The following is a 21,032-nucleotide window of genomic DNA, read 5'->3' on the forward strand; positions in this document are numbered from 1 at the left end:
TTTTGAGGAAACTCCATACTGTCTTCCACAGTGGCTGCACCAGTCTGCATTCCCACCAGCAGTGGGGTTCCTTTTTCTCCAGCACTTAATATTGCTTGTCTTTTTTTTATATATAATGGTTATTATAACAGGTGTGACGTGCTATCTCATTGTGGTTTTGATTTGCATTTTCCTGATGGTTAGTGAGGTTGAGCATTTTTTCATGTCTGTTGGCCATCTGTATATACTAGCATATGAAAAAAGTGTCTATAGTTCCTCTGCTTATTTTTTAATCTTGCTATTTTCTCACAGAATTTGAACTGCTGTTTCTTAGAGTCAGGCTTACTTTTCTGAATTCCTAATAGCACTACTTCCAATTTAGACACTCATCTCTAGTCATTTCTTGTTTTTCTTTTGGTACATGGCTTATCATGATCCAAGGTGCACAGGTAATATGTAACAGCACTTGAGGGTTTTTTTTAAGGGATTCTTTTTTTCGTGTCAATGTACCCATGAATGTTGTCTCTTATTGCAGATTGAAATCGTGAAAAAATACACGTGTTCTTCTTAAGAGGAAAAGAGGTAATCTGTAAGTATTTGTTCTTTAAAAATTCTAAACTTGCAATTATATCAGCTTTTGGAGAAAATTAACTGCCCATAATAACAGGTATCTTGACTATTTTTATAGTGGAAAAACCCTGCCAATACTTATGTTTGTGTTAAAAGAAAGGCAGCATTTGGAGAAGTAATAGGAAAACTTTACCCAGTACAACTCCTAAGATTTAAATCACCTGTCACTAATTTATAAAAGGAGAAGTGATAATTAATATCTAAATAAAATATTTTTCTTTGATTAATACTAAAAAAACGGAGTAGCAGATTGCACTTCCAATCTATTTAGGCTTATAGGCTGTATGTGCTTTTGGCAAACTACTTAGCTTCTCTGTCTCAATTTCCTCATCTGTAAAATGGGCTTAATGGTAAGTGTCCAGTGAATGGTTCATTATTATTGATGAAGTTACATCTGTGGTAGTGTACACTTTCCTCTATTAAATTGAAACTTACTCTAGTTACTATTTCTTAAACTAATTATATTTCTGATCTTCAAAAATTGAAGTACTAGCACTATGCTTCACAGAGGCACCTATTCTAGACAATAATATAGAATAAAAGAAATACAACAAATTACCTAAATTTAGAATCATAGTGTTTGAGCCGTGGACCTTGAAAATTACCTAGTCTAGGAGTTCTCAAACATTGATTTTTAGACCAGTGCTGGTCAGTGAAGAATTTTTACCGATCCATAGTGAAGCATGGAAAATAAGGACAATAGGCCATGAGTTTTTTAAAGCTATTTTTTCCATTTGAAGGATTGCTTCTTATTATTAGATATAGAATATATATCTAATAATATATATATCAATCAACCCTCAAATATTAGTACTAGCTATATGTATATTAGAAGTTTGGGGAGTTAAACATGTCTGTATTTTATGAAATGATTTTGGGGAGTTAAACATGTCTGTATTTTATGAAATGATTGTGATAGTAAGTGGTAGGTATTTTGTTTATAATGTTCATACCTGGCAAAAAGTTGACAGCTGTCTTATTCCCTTCATCATCCTTCTTTCTTAATAAATTTTTTACTGGTCTGTGATCTTAAAATCTGAATCCAACTTTCTCATGTTGTAGATGATGAAACAGACGAGCAATTATTTCATTTGTTTCAGGTATTATAGCTCAGCAAGCTGCTGAACCAGGATCAAAACCCTGTATACAATGCTGCCTCTCTCGTATTTCTGGTCTTCTGAGAATTGCTTTCATTATAATAGGTTATGAAGTTGAAACAAAAAATCTACTAGTTTGTATGTGCTGGTAACATTTTGAATTTCAAGTGTAAAGAAATTTGAAAGAATTAATATTCTTCTATCACTAAAGTCTACTTACTAGCTTGCATTAGAAAAATCTTAAATATGGCCAAAGGTTTTCATCAGCAGGCCAGCATTTGCTGTCTCTGAATTCAGCTCTACTTAGGCAACATACTACCCTGTCATTGACAAAGGAGGCATGATATCAATAAGGTTAGCATTTCCTTTGGGAAAAAGACAATGGTGTCTTTATGAGGGCAGTAGTTTTTAGGCTTCTGAAGTTAACTTATTTACCCACAGAGAGTCTGCTGGCTTCCTTGTGCCTCCCTCTCCCTCTCCCTCTCCCTCTCCCTCTCTCTTTTTTTTTTAAAAATATATTTTATTGATTTTTTACAGAGAGGAAGGGAGAGAGATAGAGAGTCAGAAACATCGATGAGAGAGAAACATCGATCAGCTGCCTCCTGCACATCTCCTACTGGGGATATGCCCGCAACCCAGGTACATGCCCTTGACCGGAATCGAACCTGGGACCCTTCAGTCCGCAGGCTGACGCTCTATCCACTGAGCCAAACCGGTTTCGGCCCTCTCCCTCTCTCGATAAACATCTATAGCGGTTGACCTGCAGCCCACCTAAATGTATAAGAAAAAACTACCAAGGTTTAGAGTAAGAGTTAGCAAAACCATTAGCAGGAACATCTTGCCAGTGTTTTTAGAAGTTTATAGCCACTTTGGAGTGTCTGTGGCAATTTAGAGACTCCATTGGCATACCTTTGCCTTGGCTATCCCAAAATACACTTCAAAACAGAAATACCTAATTATCTCCCTTGCCTCACTCACTTTAGGAAAGCATGCCTAGGCCAGGTAAAGAAATGGACATGAAGGGAGAGAAGATAGTGGAAAATATCTCCCCACTCCTAACATGGAGACATGAACTCTAGGAGTCCTCTCCAATGGCTACTTACAATGGGCTTGATGTAGCTTCCTTTTTTAGTTAAGAATTATCTCACCCTAATAAATTTAATTTAAAAAAGAATTCTTTAATTTCTGAAACATCAGACACACCCATAATGAAATGTTAAGAATATAAATACATTTTGAGTTACCTGCTGCCTTGGAATATCTGTGTTCTCTTCTTTGCTAGTACTAATATTTGAGGGTTGATTGAATGGGCCATAAGATTTCCATCTTCAACAGATTTATCCATTTTTGAGTTCTTTTATTAGTCTCATTTATAAGGTGTATTTAATACTGAAGAGCAGAGTGAGCTTTTTTTAAAATTTATTTTTAAACCATCATACAGTTTCACATTATGCTGGCCAGGTAGCTGACTTACTCAGTTCAGTGGTTTATTAGGTCATTTTGTAAGAAATGGTTTAAGACTACATGGTTGTGTGATTTTTAACAGTATGAAGGACCGGGAAACAACATTAACAAAGAGCTAACCTATTAAACTGGCACCTCCTCTAACAAATGTAGAGAGTAAATCATGTGGCACTATTACTGCTAGTGACAGATTTATTTTTTTGAACTTGCATTTCTGGTTGGTAGCCCACGGTTGTATTATTACGTTATGATAAATAAGTAAGATGACAATAGATAGATATACTCTGTACAGTAGTCCTACCTCATTCATGGAGGAAATGTTCCAAGACCCCTGGTGGATGTCAGAAACCACAGTTAGTACCGAACCCTTATATATACTGCGTTTTTTCTAGACATACATACCAATGGTAAGGCTTATCCATTAGACACAGTAAGAGATTAACAACAATAACTAATAATAAAATAGAACAATTATAACAATAAAATAAATGTTACTTGAACACAAGCGTTGTGCTATCTGCTTCCCATCTATAGCACTGAAACCTTTATATTTCTCACCAAACATATAACTCCCAAAACTTAGTTTTCTCTCTTTTCATGATGTCTAATAAAGTTGGGTTGTAACATCATGTTTGTCAGTAGGTACCACTTCTAGCATAATTCATCCTCAAAATTCCTTTATATAAGCTTTGGATTACAATTAACTCCCAACTTTAGAAAGTTCCATATTAAAAAATTATTTTGTGATCACTGAAATAAGGAAATACATGCACACATTGTGTGGGATGTTTATAGGCAGCAACACTGTCTCATAGATTGCCTAATTTCAACACAGATAGATAAGATCCCAATTATACCATTCTGTGACCTAGAAAAAACATTATCTGATGCCTACTGGAAAGTTCTTAAAGGCATTATGGGCGGGAACTTGTACTTAGAGTATGAAAGATCATCTTCAACATGGCAGCTAAGGTGCTTTCTTCTCTGGGAAAAGCTGGGAAGAGACTGGCAGGATGGCAGCTTCAGCAATTACTATCTCTCCAGGTGATGAAGTAAACAGGTTTGGCTAATCTTTGTTAGAGATGTACCCAAAGATCAGTCATAGTTGTTAGATACTTCCAGTCAAAATAGCTAGGCACAGGTGCAATGTGTTGATACAGGGCATCTATATTATTCACCCTAAGTTTTTATTTTGTTTTGTTTTTCAGTTTTCAAGTGTATTATTATAATTTATTATAACAATCAATGGATGTATTTATTATAGTTTTCAAATTCATTATAATTATTGGGTTTAAAGTTTGATTATATAAGCTATTTCATAGTGATTATATTGCTCTACCAATTTGAGTCAGATAAGACTTACAAGGATCAGACAGAAGTAAATTTCACATGATTATTCAGTCTTGTAGACTGATAGCAAAAGATCTTGCTAGCTACTCTCAATGCCTTTTATTTTCTTAAAATATTAAGTTTTTATTATAAAATTAATTATATTGTAATATAGCTTCTATAAAGTTTGATTTTATTAACCAAATGCAGCCATTATTTTTTTAACATAGTATTTGAACCTTATCCTGTACATTTTAAAATGATTTGGAACTTTTTAATAGTGTGTGAAAGAAAATAGGATTTTGAAAAAAGCACTCCATCCTTTACAAAAGTCTTGGTGGTGCAACATCTGTGGAGAAATATGCTATTTTAAAGTACATGTGCGATATGTATGTTATTTGTTTAATCTCTTGAAACTTTTATAATAGTTTTCTGATTCAATCCTAATCTTTTCAGAAGGCTAACGAGTTACCTCTTTATTTGGTAAATTACCCTTTAATGATGTGTGAATTGAAAAATGTAATTTCTTGACGTAGCACTTACATAGTTAAGCATTGATTTTCAAATAGATATTTTTTACACTTTTATAAAGTCTTATGTTAAGGACAGATTAATTTGTCCATACTGCGTGTTTCAGCTTGGCAGGTGTATGGGTCCTTGCTTGCACCTTTAGTCCATTTCCTAAAACTTCTGAAATTGTCTTGGCCTTATATGACTTCAGTTTATTAGTTTCTATCATTCTTAAATTGATGATATGTCTGTCATATGCTTCTGGGGATGATGATTTCTTTTAAATTTGGACTTTAATCAGTATGTAATATTTGTTTCCTTTGTATACTAGAGCTTAATGTATCACTAATGCCTTTTGCATTTAGCCTAATTATTTCAGAACTTTTGAAGTAACTGGTATGAAATAGTTACTATTAAGTTTGGCCTCAAAACCAAAAAAAAAATTGCATTTGATTTTCCACTAAAACTTCTAGAACTTACTAGACATCTAAAAGGACTCCCACCCCCAATTTGAGTCAAATAAAACTTACAAGGAGCAGACAGATGTATTAAAAAACCTACATTGATTTGTAGGACAGATCAGTGCTCAAAATTGTTGCCAAGATTTCTTTATATACAAAGTTTGTCACTCTTACCAATTTAGATTATACCAATATGACTAGGGTCATAGACAATGTAGCTGAAAACATGAACTTTACAATCAGGCAGACTGGAGTCAAAAATCCCTACTTAGTTATGTTATCTTGGGCAGATTATTTAATCTGTCTCAGACTGTTACATCATCAGTAAAATGAGGATACTACCTTAAAGGGGTTTTCTGAAGGATTAAATAAAATAATATATGCATAGGATTGAGCACAGTGCCTGGCCCATAGTAAATGTTCAATAAGTGGTTATTAATATGCTTTCCATATAGAAAGGTAAAAATCATGAACAGTCAACTATTCCATGACTAAAGATGATGTTCTGCCCCTTTCTGGCTGATCTATAATAATAAAAGTGTAATATGCTAATTAGACCAGATGACCTTCCAGACGAGGTAGCCACCGTGGCGGCAGGGTGAGGAATATTGGCCTGCTCCTTCCCAGTTTGGCCTCCATCAGCTCTCAAGGAATGGTTTTTAAATGAAAGAAATAATAGCCCATTATAAATGCTGATGGGAACAATTCAGTAGATCAGGAAAAATCAATGAGGCAAGAGTGGGGAGAATCCCGGGAAGAATCCATAGAGCAGAACCTCCAGGTTTTCATTGTATGACAAGGTGTCATGCATGAGTGAAGGGGGTTGGCTTTACCTGAGAGCCTCACCAGTTCATCTATAGTCACAGGAGTGAAAAGAGCATGCTTAGTAGGTGGGCAGATGCAGTGGTGGGCAGTGGGAGTGTGTGGAATTGCTTTTCCAACTTTTTTTTTAGTTTTCTCAGCAAAATAGTGAGCCAGGTTGGCAGCTTAGAATGAGGGTGCAGGGAGAATATTGGCATTCTGGGGAGAGAAGAAGGCATGAAACCCTGGAGAGTGGACCAGTGCATGGACTAGTGCAGTGCAGTACCGCCCACTTGAGGGAGCAATCGCAAATTTAAAGGGGGACATTCAGCACAGTCAAGTTTTTCTCCAGTGAAATTCAGCTGTGTTGGATATAGGTGCTGATTGGGTAGAGAACTGGGCTTAACCAAGTCATGGTTTATCCGCTACATACAGCAAAGAGGGAAGCAAGACTGTTGAGTATGTTCCAGGGACTGATTATTATTGCCCATGGAATTTAAGCTGGATAAAATGAAGGATTCCATCAACAATACCATGCAGTAGGTACTACAAGTAGTATTCCTCTTTTCTTATGGTGCCACTGATACAGAGCTTTTCAGTGAGAGGTCATATAACTTTTTCAGACTCACACTTCATAGCAGACACTGGGGTTAGAACCCAGATCTCCTAACTGTTCAGCCCATTTACCACCTACATATGCATGTGCCTCTCAGAGTATAGTTGTAATCTAGTAAAGTTGACTCTGGAACAATTCAATTTACCCCTTGCTCTGGTTCATAAAAGTGGAGTAGCACTTTACACAGAGAGCATTAAAGCATCTGCTACACTACTTGCTTCATTTCCAATACATACTGCACTGTTTTGCTGCATTAATTTGCTCATCCATTTGTTCTGTCTGATAGGACTGTCCTCATTTCTTAATCATCACCCTCTCCTTTTGAAAACATAGGCATCCTTCACACCCACTTCAAATGCTATGTCATTTTTTTGTGAAACCTTTCTGGATGGTTCTACTTTCTTCCTCATCTCTTCTCCCCCCTCCCCCCTTGAATATGTTTAGCATTTTGTTCTTGTTTCTCTTACGGGATTTTTCACATTCTATCTTATATATTTGTGAACTAATGTCCTGGCCCCTCCCATATATATGAACACATGTACATTGCATACATAGAATGCAGGGCATGCTTTATTCATCTTTGTATTAAATGCTCTAAACTTACACATAGTAGGTGTTCAAATCTTACTTTTAAGTGAATTGATCAGTAGATGTGAGTATAACCCTGGAAAACTTTTGACAAGGAAGGATTTTAAGATGATAGGCAAAACTGAACAGAGGCTAGCTGGTGGGCTTGAAACAGCACCAGAATTGGAGATGGGCCTCTGTTATAATTTGCACTATCCCTGGTTTGCTTCTCTGTGAAATAAGGGATCAGACAATATCAGTGGTTAAAATATTCAGCTGAACTGGAGGTTCCAAGGAATCCCTTCAGGGGCTTTCACAGCCTCAACCACCAAAGAAGCTCTGCCTTTTACTTTTATCTATATTTGTATTTTCATATCCATATAAAAATGTATTCAGATGAATGAACGTCACTACACTAGAAATACTTAGAAAAGCTTTGGACTAAATGATATCTCTGATGTCTCCTCACTTGAATGTTCTTTGAGCCCTGCCTACTGTGTGTGTGTGTGTGTGTGTGTGTGTATACATAAATGTGACTCTATACTATGATAATTTAAGTAGAAAACATTTCCCTACCTTCAAGGCTTAAGGTAAACATGTATAAAATATTAAACATATATAATAACATAAATGACTAAAAATCATACAGTACATTTTATTTTTTTATATTTTATTGTTTTTTTTTACAGAGAGGAAGGGAGAGGGATAGAGAGTTAGAAACATCGATGAGAGAGAAACATCGATCCGTTGCCTCCTGCACACCCCCTACTGGGGATGTGCCCGCAACCAAGGTACATGCCCTTGACTGGAATCGAACCCGGGACCCTTCAGTCCGCAGGCCAACGCTCTATCCCAGTGATGGCAAACCTATGACACGCGTGTCAGAGGTGACACATGAACTCATTTTTTTAGTTGATTTTTCTTTGTTAAATGGCATTTAAATATATAAAATAAATATATAAACATAAATCTTTGTTTTACTATGGTTGCAAATATCAAAAAATTTCTATATGTGACACGGCACCAGAGTTAAGTTAGGGTTTTTCAAAATGCTGACACGCCGAGCTCAAAAGGTTCGCCATCACTGCTCTATCCACTGAGCCAAACCAGTCAGGGCAATACAGTACAGTGTAAATCCAACTAGATTATAAAGCCTTTCAAAAGCTGCCTTCTGCTTCTTTTTATGTCTTCAGCTCCAAGTCTGACAATTTCTGAAATGAGAATGAGGTGGTACTCACCTCTTAGGGGCACTTCTTCAATTGGAGACTTTTTTTCTAGTATTGTCCCTGAGAATTTATATGTTGAAACAAATATTATTTTAGTTTAACTTAATTTTTATAGCCCTTTATAATAACAGGAAGGAATTCTTAAAATTGTGTGTGTTTAGATAGATTATCTGTATCTTTTAACGTTTATTAGGGGGTATTATAAAGTATTTGGTATAAGAAAGAGGTGTTGTGTTTGATAGACTTGAGAACTACTGGTCTATGCTCTATGCTTGGGTGCTTAGATGTTTGGAAATGATGGTACAATCAAGGATCAGAATGAGTGGTTGACATTTCAAGTGATGTAGGAAATTAGAGAATGGAAAGATTTGTTGATCTGGGTAGTCATGAAATGTCTGATGAAGGAGAGGGTTGTTAGAGGGGATCTTGCATATTGAGGACCAGGCTCTGTGATAGACATTTGACATACCTTTTCTTAAAGAAATGAATGACCAGACTTCTGAGAGAGACTGAGAGAGCTATTTTTAGGGAGGGAAAATAACAAAATTTGAAGTTGGAAGGTCACCAGGAAATCATCTAGGTCAGAAATCCTTAGTTTAGAGTTGGTGTCACCCTTTGGAGTTCATGGATATGTTTCAGGGATTCCCCTGAAATTGTGTGTAATGTTTTGCATATTTTTCTTAGGGGAATTGGGTTCATAGTTCTCACTGGATTCTCAAAGGGATCTATTACCTCTACGTAAGGGCTATTGATCTAGTCTTACCTTAAGCTCAGACAGCTGGCTTTGCTCAAGGTTATACAGCCAGTTAGTGAACAAGATGGGGACTGAAACCCATGTCTTTTCACTTGAAGTTTCTTGTTCATTTCACCACACTCAATTAATAAACAAAAGCAGAGGCAGAATTAAGCTACCATTTTATAGTAATTGGTGTAAAAAACAAACAACTACCCTGGGGTCAGTAGTCTGCCTGTCTGTTTCCACAAGATTTGCAGAAGGATGAGCTTCAATTTGTTTCCAAGTGACGTAATATTTTAATTTTTATGGTTAAAATACACGTTCACTCACCAAAATAGCTTTCTCAGCTGAAGGCACTCTCCCTAAAAGAGTATCCTGAAGGCTGTTTCTGCAGTTCCTTTCCACTGTTCTTCTGACCTGCAGTGACCTTCGTTTTCTGTCTAATCAAATGAAAACAGCTTTGCCTGATTTGTCAGATTCTGTACCATTGTAGCCCACTTAGCCAACGAATACTCTGTGCCTGTCAGGCTAGTGTCCATATTATTGGCACTCTCCACTCTCCCAAAGTCTTTTCATTCCTACATCTGTATCTTCATGTTGTTCTCCTACCAGGAATGCCCTCCATTTTTATCCTTTATTTCCAGATCCCCAACACAAGGTCCAGCTTAAGTCTAATTTCCACAGATCCTCCACTTGTTACTCTTGGCCGTTTGTACTTCCTCTGAACTCCAATTACATTTATTGCTTTTCTTGCACAACATAGCACTTGTATATTTCTGTAGGGCTTTACATTGGAAATGTTTCAGTGGTTACCTTGGGAGTAGGGTTCTAGGAAGTTCAGGGTGAGACTCTGGATAATCCCAATCCTTGCTTCAGCCAAAGCAATTCCACTTTAGTTTTATATCAGGGCAGTCTGCAAGTGTTTTTATTTGAAGAAATGGTTTAGCTGCATCCTCCTCCTCTATAAAGAGTTTGAAAAATGCTCGCTCTATCTGGTGTGCTGATTGCCTCATAAGTGTTAATTTGCCAGGACTTACACTACTTCAGACTTAATAATACCAGTCCTGCCTCTGGAGTGCAACTGGTTCATCTATAGTCATAAAAATATGCAACTGGTGCAATTTTGAGCACAAAATGGACACTTAGGAAATGGTTTTATGATTGTATTGCTCTAATTTTTGGGGATAGGAGACAGTGAATAGCATTATCTGAGAAATTTACCTTAATGAAGAACTCAGAAAAAGAGTTCTTGTTGATCTTTGAGAAATAAGCCTAAAATGATGGATTGTTTTCCCTTTTGGCTATAAAACCAAATCTGATTTAAATCTGATTTACATATACATATTTCTGATTTACATATACATATTTAAGAGAAACTCATTATTGGCATCCCTACTCACCCAAAGTTTAGCCAAACTTAAATATCATATTCATGCATTCGTGTAAGTAATAGTGTTATTCAGCTCACAGAATGATGCACAGAGTATCATTTATACCTAAAAACCTAGGAAAGAGTAAATTCAGAAGTTTATGGCAATAATGATTTACATAGGAAATGCCAGTTTCAGACCAGTTATTTCAGCTTTCTGTATCAAATCAATTATATAAACTAAAGACCTGAATATTTAAATCAATGGTGCTATCAACTTGTTAATACTCTTTTTGTTTTTGTCTTTTTTCCTGCTCTCTGTCTGGCTCATTGTCTTCACCTACAGGTGTACTTTATTGTCGGCTTCCAAAGATTACTAACTTTTATTTGTATGATTAAAATTAAACTGCCTTGGCTATACTGCTACTCTTACTGCTGCTTCCATTATTGCCTTCTTCAGCAAAATAAAGCTTTTTGAAGCCAAAGAATATCAAGAATTAAACACCATTTTAGAAGCCTTGCAACTATGAATCTTAAGCTAAATGTGCCCACCATTATTTTGCTGCCTGTCCACTTGTTAATAACAATATACAGTGCCCTTATATTTATTCCATGGTATTTTCTTACCAATGCCAAGAAGAAAAACGCCATGGCAAAGAGAATAAAAGCTAAGCCCACTTCAGACAAACCTGGAAGTCCATATCGCTCTGTCACGCACTTCGACTCACTAGCTGTCATAGACATCCCTGGAGCAGACACTCTTGATAAACTATTTGATCACGCCATATCCAAGTTTGGGAAGAAGGACAGCCTTGGGACCAGGGAAATCCTAAGTGAAGAAAATGAAATGCAGCCAAATGGAAAGGTGTTTAAGAAGGTAAAATGTTACTGAGTTTTTTATTTTTTAAGGGGGAGAGGGTACATTTTACTTGATCATAAGTCAAGTGCATTTTATTTTATTTATTTTTTAAAATATGTTTTATTGATTTTTCACAGAGAAGAAGGGAGAGGGATAGAGAGTTAGAAACATTGATGAGAGAAAAACATCGATCAGCTGCCTCCTGCATACCCCTACTGGGTATGTGCCCACAACCAAGGTACATGCCCTTGATCGGAACCGAACCTGGGACTCTTGAGTCCAGAGGCCGACGCTCTATCCACTGAACCAAACCGGTTAGGGCTCAAGTGCATTTTAAATATTCCTGCCCTAGCTGGTTTGGCTCAGTGGATAGAGTGTTGGCCTGCAGACTGAAGGGTCTCGGGTTTGATTCTGGCCAGGGGCACATGCCTGGGTTGTGGGCTCGATCCCCTATAGGCGGTGTGCAGGAGGCAGCCAATCAATGATTCCCTCTCATCATTGATGTTTCTATCTCTCCCTCTCCCTTCTTCTCTAAAATCAATAAAAATACATTACAAAAAAAACTTTAAAAAATAAATATCATTGCATTCCATTCTGGTGCTGTGTAACTAAATCTCTGAAGGTCCCCATAGTTTCTGTATATTCACTTCAGGGCAACTTTAAATTTTCATACTTTGAATATTTTTTTAATTGCTTGCTTAGACAAATGTACTAATATTAGAGAATGTTTCATCTTAACAGTTAATTCTTGGGAATTACAAATGGATGAACTACCTTGAAGTGAACCGCCGAGTGAATAACTTTGGTAGTGGACTCACTGCATTGGGATTAAAACCAAAGAGCACTATTGCCATTTTCTGTGAGACCAGGGCCGAATGGATGATTGCAGCACAGACCTGCTTTAAGTACAACTTTCCTCGTAAGTGCCTTGTGTTTTTGGAGGGGGAGAGAGAGGGCTTTGTTTACATGTGAAACTGTCTTGAGATCTTTGATTTTTTGAAGTAGGTGTCCTTTAGTCATTTATCTGCCTAAATTATGTTTATAAAACAACATGTAACATAGTTAAAAGATATATGACAATTCCTGTTAAAGTTAATAACTTCTAAGAGCTAATATGAGATTTGGCTGCTCAATGGATAGAATTTAGAATTTTACTTTTTAATTGGAAGTGAATTGTACTTGAAAGATTTGGGGTTTGGGGGCATTTTTTAGGAAGTGACCCACAAATAATCACAAAAAATCATTCCTTCAGATAATTCTAGTTCATTGTTTCACTTCAAGGTTTCTTATTGTACTTTTTCCATTTTACTTATGAAATACGCATGTGACAGATTGCACTGGCATTAGATTATGTTGTCTAGAAAGTAAAATTGAGTATATTTCTTTAGCCATTGTTCAAGAAATTATATTTAATTATTAATAGCCCAGAACAGTGCCAGCACTCAATTATTAGTTAATGAAATAGAACACTATAGGTGTGGTGTAAGAATCAAGGGTTTGTATTTCAAACAAACAAAAATAGATAATATGAAAATAATCCCCTATATATGCATCACCCAACTTCAACAATCAACAGCTTGTGAAAAGTAGCAGTTCTTAACCATGTTGCTGTTTTGGTTACCAGCATAGAGTTGAATTTCCAAGCCTATCTAAGTTTAGCAGATGTCCTCTGATTCTGACTATTCTGGGTTTCAGTTTATGTTTTCTTTGTCTGTTAGATCCTAAAGCAGGGGTCCTCAAACTACGGCCCGCGGGCCACATGCAAATACAAATATTGTGTTTGTTCCCATTTTGTTTTTTTACTTCAAAATAAGATATGTGCAGTGTGCATAGGAATTTGTTCATAGTTTTTTTTAAACTATAGTCCGGTCCTCCAACAGTCTGAGAGACAGTGAACTGGCCCCCTGTTTAAAAAGTTTGAGGACCCCTGTCCTAAAGAGTAGATCTCCCTGTCCACTCCAGTTTGGGCTTAGAGATCTCCAATCAGTGTGGACATGAGACCCACAGAGAAAGCTTCTTAGAAGGAGTGAGAAAATGATTTATGGCCTATCTTCTGACTTGATATCCTCAAAATGTGAGGATTCTTAAGGACTTAACCTTTCTTTGGCACTATGACCAATGAAAGTGTGTGTCACAGGGGAGCCCTTGCTGGAGTAGCTCTGACCTTCATTGAGAGGTCAGCCAGACCATATAAAAGAATGAAATCTGACCATTTGCAATAGCATGGATGGACCTAGAGGGTATTATGCTAACCAAAGTAAGTCAGTCAGAGAAAGAAAAAAATTTCACTTACATGTGGAATCTAAAGAACAACATAAATCAACAAACAAAATAGAAACAGACTCATAGATACAGAGAATAGATTGATAGTTTCCAGAGGGGAGGGGATTGGGGAACTGTATGAAAAAGTGAAGGGACTGAGAAGTACAGATTGGTAGTTACAAAATAGTCATGAAGATGTAAAATACTTCATAGGAAAGGAAATATAGTCAATAATATGATATGTAATAACTATGTATGTGCCAGTAAGTTACTGGAAATATCAAGGGGAACACTTTTGTAAAGTATATGATTGTTTAACCACTATGCTGTACACCTGGAATGAATATAAAATATTATTGAATGTAAAATGTATCTGAGAATTTTTTTTAGAAGTTCAGCCAGAACCTATTGGCCTTGACCATCTTAATGACCTATTTTTGACGAATTGTGGCACTTCCTGTATTTCTGGATTTCCTCAGGTTTAGAAAGTTAGAATTCTGTGAATTTGTGAGGAAAATTTTGAAATACTGTATCAGGAAATTTGAGGCAAGATTGAAGTGTAATATAGCAAAGACTGTGAAGTCAAGTTAAATTATAAAATATCTTTCCATCTGTGAGTATGCCTATCATTAAAGGCTGATTTAAATAATATACTGAATAAATGTTTATCATTTAACTTTTGTGCTTATTTTTTCATTATGTAGTTGTGACTTTATATGCCACACTTGGCAGTGAAGCTGTAGTTCATGGGTTAAATGAATCCGAGGCTGCCTATCTGATTACTAGTGTTGAACTTCTGGAAAGTAAACTTAAGGTACGTATTACATTTTCTTTTAATTCATGGTAGTGTTATCTGACAGGACGGGAAAATGTTCAGTAATTGAGTTTACTGCAGGCCCATATTTAATAACTGAATTTTCTTTCTGCTCAACAGACTGCATTGTTAGACATCAATTGTGTTAAACATATCATTTATGTGGACAATAAGACTGTCAATAAAACAGAATACCCTGAAGGATTTGAGATTCACAGCATGCAATCAGTAGAAGAGTTGGGATCCAAGCCAGAAAACTGTAAGTAAAGCAGTTAAAACAAACTTATTAATCTATTCATAGTTATTTCAGTAGGTTAGGAAAAGAAATGATGTGAGTGAAAAGCATAAAATTCTTTGATTAAAAATGTTTTAAAATGTATGAAAACTATCAAAACCATATAGTATTCAGGTTTTCCCTCCCTTTTTCTCTAAAGCTAACTACTGTTTTAAAATTTACTAAGTAGCAGAGATGTACACAATGGTTCAAACTTTATGGTGGTTGCTGCCTAACTTTTCTTTTTTTCAAATAACCTTCTAAGTTAGACCTCACATAAGAAAAAGGTATCAGGCCTTCTATTCAGTACATTTTTAAAATGCTTAATTCTAGTGATCTTAATGATTTATTAGGGATTGCAAAGCTGTTTAGTTGGTATTTCATTAGAAACAAGTCAGTCCACCTTGTAGCAAAATACCAGTTGTGGAAATTAAATAATATACTGAATAAATGTTTATCATTTAACTTTTGTGTTTATTTTTTCATTATGTAGTTGTGACTTTATATGCCACACTTGGCAGAGAAGCCAAGAGGGTTGAAGAACTTAAACATTCCATTTAAATACTTTTTCTGTCATGTTTAATGTCAAGGTAATGATACTCTACTAGATGAGGAAAGGATTCATTTTGGCAGAATAAAATGTTGGTTGAACCTCTGCTTAGCTTATGAATATTTGATCATTACTGACTTAACATATGTTTGCAATAAAAGGTATCAAGTACAGCACTCTACCACTTGTGGAGCATGACATGGGGGTTGACATTTTACCAACTTGCAAACAAGCAAGTGAGCTTGCCACCACTTCTTGGAAATACAAGACTGCTGAGTCAGATATGAAGGACAGTTTTTTAATCACAGCAATAGCAGTAGGCAGAGTTTCAGCATTTATGTTGCTTCCTTGCACTCCAGTTTCCACAGGGCAATGTGAAGAGGGTTAGATGACACCTGCACTTGCAGTGGGTTGTGTTATAGGAGAGGAACCCTGATCTTAGGAAACCTGAATCTTAACAATGAGCAGTAAGCATACCTGACCTGTGCCCTGGAGAAAGAGATTGTGTCTATTTTACTGGACAGTAAGCAAGCCTGCTCTTTGCTTTTGAGGGAGACTCTATCTCTGTCTTCCAAGGCTGTTAACTGTGCAAACTTTTTTGAAAATATATTCTAGAATAAAGGCAGTGCCTGTACTCACAAGATGTGTGGCAATTCAAGAGACCATGGAGAATTGTCTCTCAGCACCAGGTTGACCCTGTAAGATTGGGGTAAACGTAAATGTGAAGTCCTGATCAATAGGGATCTGTTGCCAATTCTGCTGATTCATCAAAGGATGTTGGCAATAAACTATGGGGATACTGGGTCCTTGTGTCAATAACATAACAGACCACTAGTTCCACTCATTTCTACACTAGATAAGACATCTTTTTGTGATAATTTATCTGAGTAGATGGTTTTTATTATGATAATAAGTATCATATTATGTGCTTAGACAGAGGAGAGGTTAACATACAGGGTGGGCAAAAGTAGTTTTACAGTTATGAATACATGAAACAGATTATTCTTACATTATTATTTATTATTGTATTATTTTCCATATGAACAACTGTAAACCTACTTTTGCCCCACCCTGTATGTACTGCTACTGCATCCAGTACTCATGAAATGAAGGATTTAGTTTCAATTTTCTTGGTTTATAAACTCTGACAGATATCTTTAAAGAACATTAGCATTAGTCAATTTATGTATAACTTTATCTTTGGTTATTTCAGTGGTAAAATCACATTGTTTAACTTGGGCATAAAATATAATTCAGTTTCATAAACTAATTCTTTTTAAAAAGTTTATTTTGTAGAGCAGTTATAGATTCAGAGCAAAATTGACAGGAACATACAGAGAGTTCACATACCATAAAGCCCCTGCCTCTACAAACAAACTGCCTCCCCCACTGTCAACTTTTCCAAATAGAGTGGTACATTTGTTACAATTGGTGAGCCTATAGTGACACAGCATAGTCACCCAAAGTCCATATTTTACCTTAGGGATCATTCTTGATGTTATGCATTCTATGGGTTTTTGTCAAATGTATAATGACATGTATAGTGTCATCTATACTGATAATAGAGAAATATGCAAACTATCTATTACAGCATCATGTCATGACCGGATCAGCAGGCTGCATCCCTGCCCTCTGCTCAGGCAGCTGCAAGGCCCGGGGTAGGATAATATATAATAGGAGAGGTTACGAAAGGAGAGGGAGAGGAAGGCAGGCCTGCATGCAGACAGGCCAAGAGGAGAAACAAATACAGAAGGGAACAAGAAAAAGGCACAGGAATGGAAAAGGGAAGGAAACGCGGGGCTGCATGTGGGAGGGGTTGGTGACCTGGGGGGTGGGGGGGAAGGCGAGCATGTGCGCCCAGCGAGGGGTTGGGCAGGAGCCCCGCCCAGACACGGGAGGAGGGCGGTGGCCCCCAGTGTGGGCCGTTGGCGGGGAGGCACCCACAGGTCTGGGACAGAGTGGTGGATGGTCTGAGACTTCTGGGTGGAGGCACTCCTGCTTTGCGGCGATAGCAGCAGCGCCTGGGCCACATGGGCCTCGGCCACCCTCACTAGGCCAGGTGTCCGGGGCAGGGATTGGGAGCAGGACGACAGCAGGGAGGTCAGGGAAGAGGGGTTGGTGAACACCTGGCTGGGGCTGAGCCCCTGGGCTGGAGGTCAATGCCCTCCCGCCACCCGAACAGAAGCTTTAGGAAGGGAAGGAGGGAGGGAAGAACTTTATAAAGGAGTCAGTAGAGAGCAGAGTTAAAGAAGGAAAGAGGATGTGTGAGTGAACTGTAGGAGCTATAATGAAAATCAAGTATAATTGTGTACTGGGGACAGATTTTAAAAGTAGGAGGCAGAAAAGAAAAAAGATAAATGATAGTGAATAATTAGGCAGGTAGATAGATAGATATTAAAACAGTGGAAGTAACTAGAGAAGAATGTGGATGAGAGAGAAAGAGGGAGGGAAGAAAAGTTTTAAAGGGGAGCTCATAGACCTTAAAAGGAGAATGGGAAGAAGGAAGAAATGGGGGAGGGAACAAAGCAGGTCTGAGGGAGGAAGTGAAGAAAAAAATTAAGGTGGGAAGGAAGGAAAAGGGGAGGGAGGGCAGGGGTAAAGATAAAGGAAAGAAGGAATGTGGGGAGGGAGGAATGGTAGGAGAAAGATGGGAAGAAGGATGATGGAAATAAGGAGGAAAGAAGTAGGAAATAAGGAGGAAAGGAAAGTTTATCAATGTTGAGTCAGTAGGAAAAAGTGTTACATAAAGGAGAGAGAAAAATTGTGTGAGAGGGAGAAGCCAATAAGGAATTCAAATACAATTGTGTGTGAAGGGGATAAGATTAAAAAAAAAATTAATAGGGGCGACCAGGCCAGCAGGGGAGGGCAGTTAGGGGTGACCAGGCTGGCAGGGGTGGGCAGTTAGGGGGATCAGGCCAGCAGGCAGGGCAGTTAGGGGGATCAGGCAGGCAGAGTGGTTAGGGCAGGCACACAGGTAAGCGGTTAGGAGACAGAGGTCCTGGATTGTGAGAGGGATCCCAGATTGGAGAGGGTGTAGGCTGGGCTGAAGGACACCACCCCCGTGCATGAATTTCATGAACTGGGACTCTAATACAGAATATAAATTATTGATTGATTGATTGATTGATTAAGATATTACATATGTGTCTTTACCCTCCCCTCATAATCCCCCCAAACTCCCCACTCACCCCCCTGTTGTCTGTGTCCATTGCTTAAGCTTATATGCATGCATACAAGTCCTTTGGTTGATCTCTCCCCTGTACCCCGACCTTCCCCTACCTTCCCTCTAAGGTTTGACGGTCTGATCGATGCTTCTCTATCTCTGGATCTGTTTTTGTTTAAACTAATTTTTAAAAATGCAATAATTTTTTAAACTTTTATTTAATTCTGATAATATATCTTTGTCTTCTTGAACATTTTGTTGTACTCTGGGATAGCAAAGAGGTTACACAGTTAATATGATACAGTCTCTTAAAGTTGAAACCCCAATGTGCTGTTTAAAACAGCATGTTAGAATATTAGAGTTGAAGTCACCTTAAATGTAAGTTAACAACAACAAAAACAGAACCCAAGAAAACTCAGGGAGGTGATGTGTATGTCTATTACCTTGATTGTAGTGGTGGTATTTTGGGTGTTTGTGTATGTTTCAGTCATTAATGTGTTGCTTTTTCATTCATTTAGCGTGCGTTCCTCCAAATAGACCAACTCCTTCGGACATGGCTATCGTCATGTATACCAGTGGTTCTACTGGCCGACCTAAGGGAGTGATGATGCATCATAGCAATTTAATAGCTGGAATGGCAGGCCAGTGTGAGAGAATTCCTGGCCTGGGGTAAGAGAGAATCATTCAACTTTCTTCTTAGATATCAGAGTTCATGTTGGCATTCTCTGAACTTAATCCATATTAAAATGATAAGGTTGACATTTCTGATTTACAATGCCTTTTTAAAATAAGCTAAAATGTTTCTCTTATTTTGTTTTAGACCAAAGGACACATATATTGGCTACCTGCCTTTGGCTCATGTCCTAGAATTGACAGCAGAGATATCTTGCTTTACATATGGCTGTAGGATTGGATATTCTTCTCCACTTACACTCTCTGACCAGGTGACAAGTTTTTAAGTATATTGGCACGATCATATCAAGTTTCATTGTTTGGCTGAGAACATATTACGAAAGCATGAGATAGTTTAGTTCAGCTAAAACTTATTCATTGACTTTAAAAACAGCTCCCATGAGCAATGAGTAGCTGTAGTAAATAAACTTGTTTTTTATATTGTTTTACCTACATATTTTTAAATTATTTGGAAACTAATAATTTCTTTTATCTTACTTTTCTCTATTAGATTTTTATTTCAGAGAGCTAGGATAGAGAATATAAACACAGCCTTTTCTGACATACTACTCATGAACGCTAGAGGGTTTTTGGAAAGATTTGGTGGTAGGATTTTGGCCCTATTTTGCACTGCATTTTCACTAGAGTTATGTTGTCCCATACAGTAGCCATTAGCTACATATCGAAATACAGATTAATTAAAATTAAATCAGAAAAATTCAGTTTTTTAATTTTTCTAGCCACAGTTCAAGCTTTCTGTGGCTTCCATAAGGATAGCACAGATAGTGAGCAAGTCATCATTGTGGAAAGTTCTATTGGATAGCATTGCAGCATATCAAAGCAGCCCCCATATTTCTACCCTGAGTCAGTCTTCTCCCTTCTCTCTGTTGTTCATAGCAGGAAGTCAAACAATGGATGGGGCTAATTCATGTTTGTAAGCCCATTTGAATTCACAGATCTAATACCTACTGTCTGGAGCTCTGATTAATTTCTTCCTTGGCTGTAGAAAAGCTTTAGCCAGACACTGTGGGGTGGGGAGAAGAGCTTCTAAGGGAGTTTTGGAGCTCAAAATGCTGAAAGATAAACTGTCTATAGGTAGGAATGATTTGGTTCTCTCCCATCATTGGAGGCTCCATCACTGAAGGCCCAGTTATCATTTTTCAGAACCCCTGGAAATGCTGCCTTTTATTTGGGAGTCTTGATGGAACATGCATTTAGTGGGAAGATGTCCCCTTGGTGTTCACAGTTAGAAATTGTAATACTTTTTTTGGTAGACATACCATTTTAGGTGGAGGTTAGGTAGGTTTTATAATATTAAGACAAAAAAAGTTGAATATATATATTTTTGTTATTTTTTTGAGATTACAATCATCTTTGGGGAGTTGTTTTTGGATGTAAACTTAAAGTACACAAACCTTAAGAGTACTGCTTGATTAAATTTAATATATGCATATATATGTAGACTTCTGTGATGATCAGCACCTAGATCAATGGGGAAAAAAGAACCCCAGAATGTCCCTTGTGTCCCCTAATAGTCATTACCACTACTCTACCTCCAAGGATAATCCATCTGTCTTTTAAGTGGCTTAACCATGAGAAAATGTTCTATGTTCCAAATAATTACCTATTTTGTACTTTAAGGACCACAAACCT

At 37.2% G+C, this 21,032-nt stretch overlaps 1 protein-coding gene across 6 annotated transcripts in view; it reads left to right on the forward strand.

The window, feature by feature from the left end:
- The window catches only part of ACSL4 (acyl-CoA synthetase long chain family member 4), a 93,158-nt gene that overhangs the window by 45,905 nt on the left and 26,221 nt on the right, over window positions 1-21,032 (forward strand). For 2 of the 6 annotated variants that reach the window (XM_059679321.1, XM_059679326.1), the window contains exons 2-8: window positions 515-568; window positions 11,132-11,662; window positions 12,386-12,563; window positions 14,611-14,720; window positions 14,841-14,979; window positions 19,226-19,376; window positions 19,528-19,651. In XM_059679321.1, coding sequence (XP_059535304.1) covers window positions 11,312-11,662; window positions 12,386-12,563; window positions 14,611-14,720; window positions 14,841-14,979; window positions 19,226-19,376; window positions 19,528-19,651 — 1,053 coding nt within the window. In that variant the 5' untranslated portion in view covers window positions 515-568; window positions 11,132-11,311. The remainder of the gene's footprint in view (window positions 1-514; window positions 569-11,131; window positions 11,663-12,385; window positions 12,564-14,610; window positions 14,721-14,840; window positions 14,980-19,225; window positions 19,377-19,527; window positions 19,652-21,032) is intronic. The other 4 variants (XM_059679322.1, XM_059679323.1, XM_059679324.1 and 1 more) reach the window with 4 other exon arrangements.

The sequence above is a fragment of the Myotis daubentonii genome, chromosome X, assembly GCF_963259705.1.
Source record: "Myotis daubentonii chromosome X, mMyoDau2.1, whole genome shotgun sequence".
NCBI classification, from domain to species: domain Eukaryota; kingdom Metazoa; phylum Chordata; class Mammalia; order Chiroptera; family Vespertilionidae; genus Myotis; species Myotis daubentonii.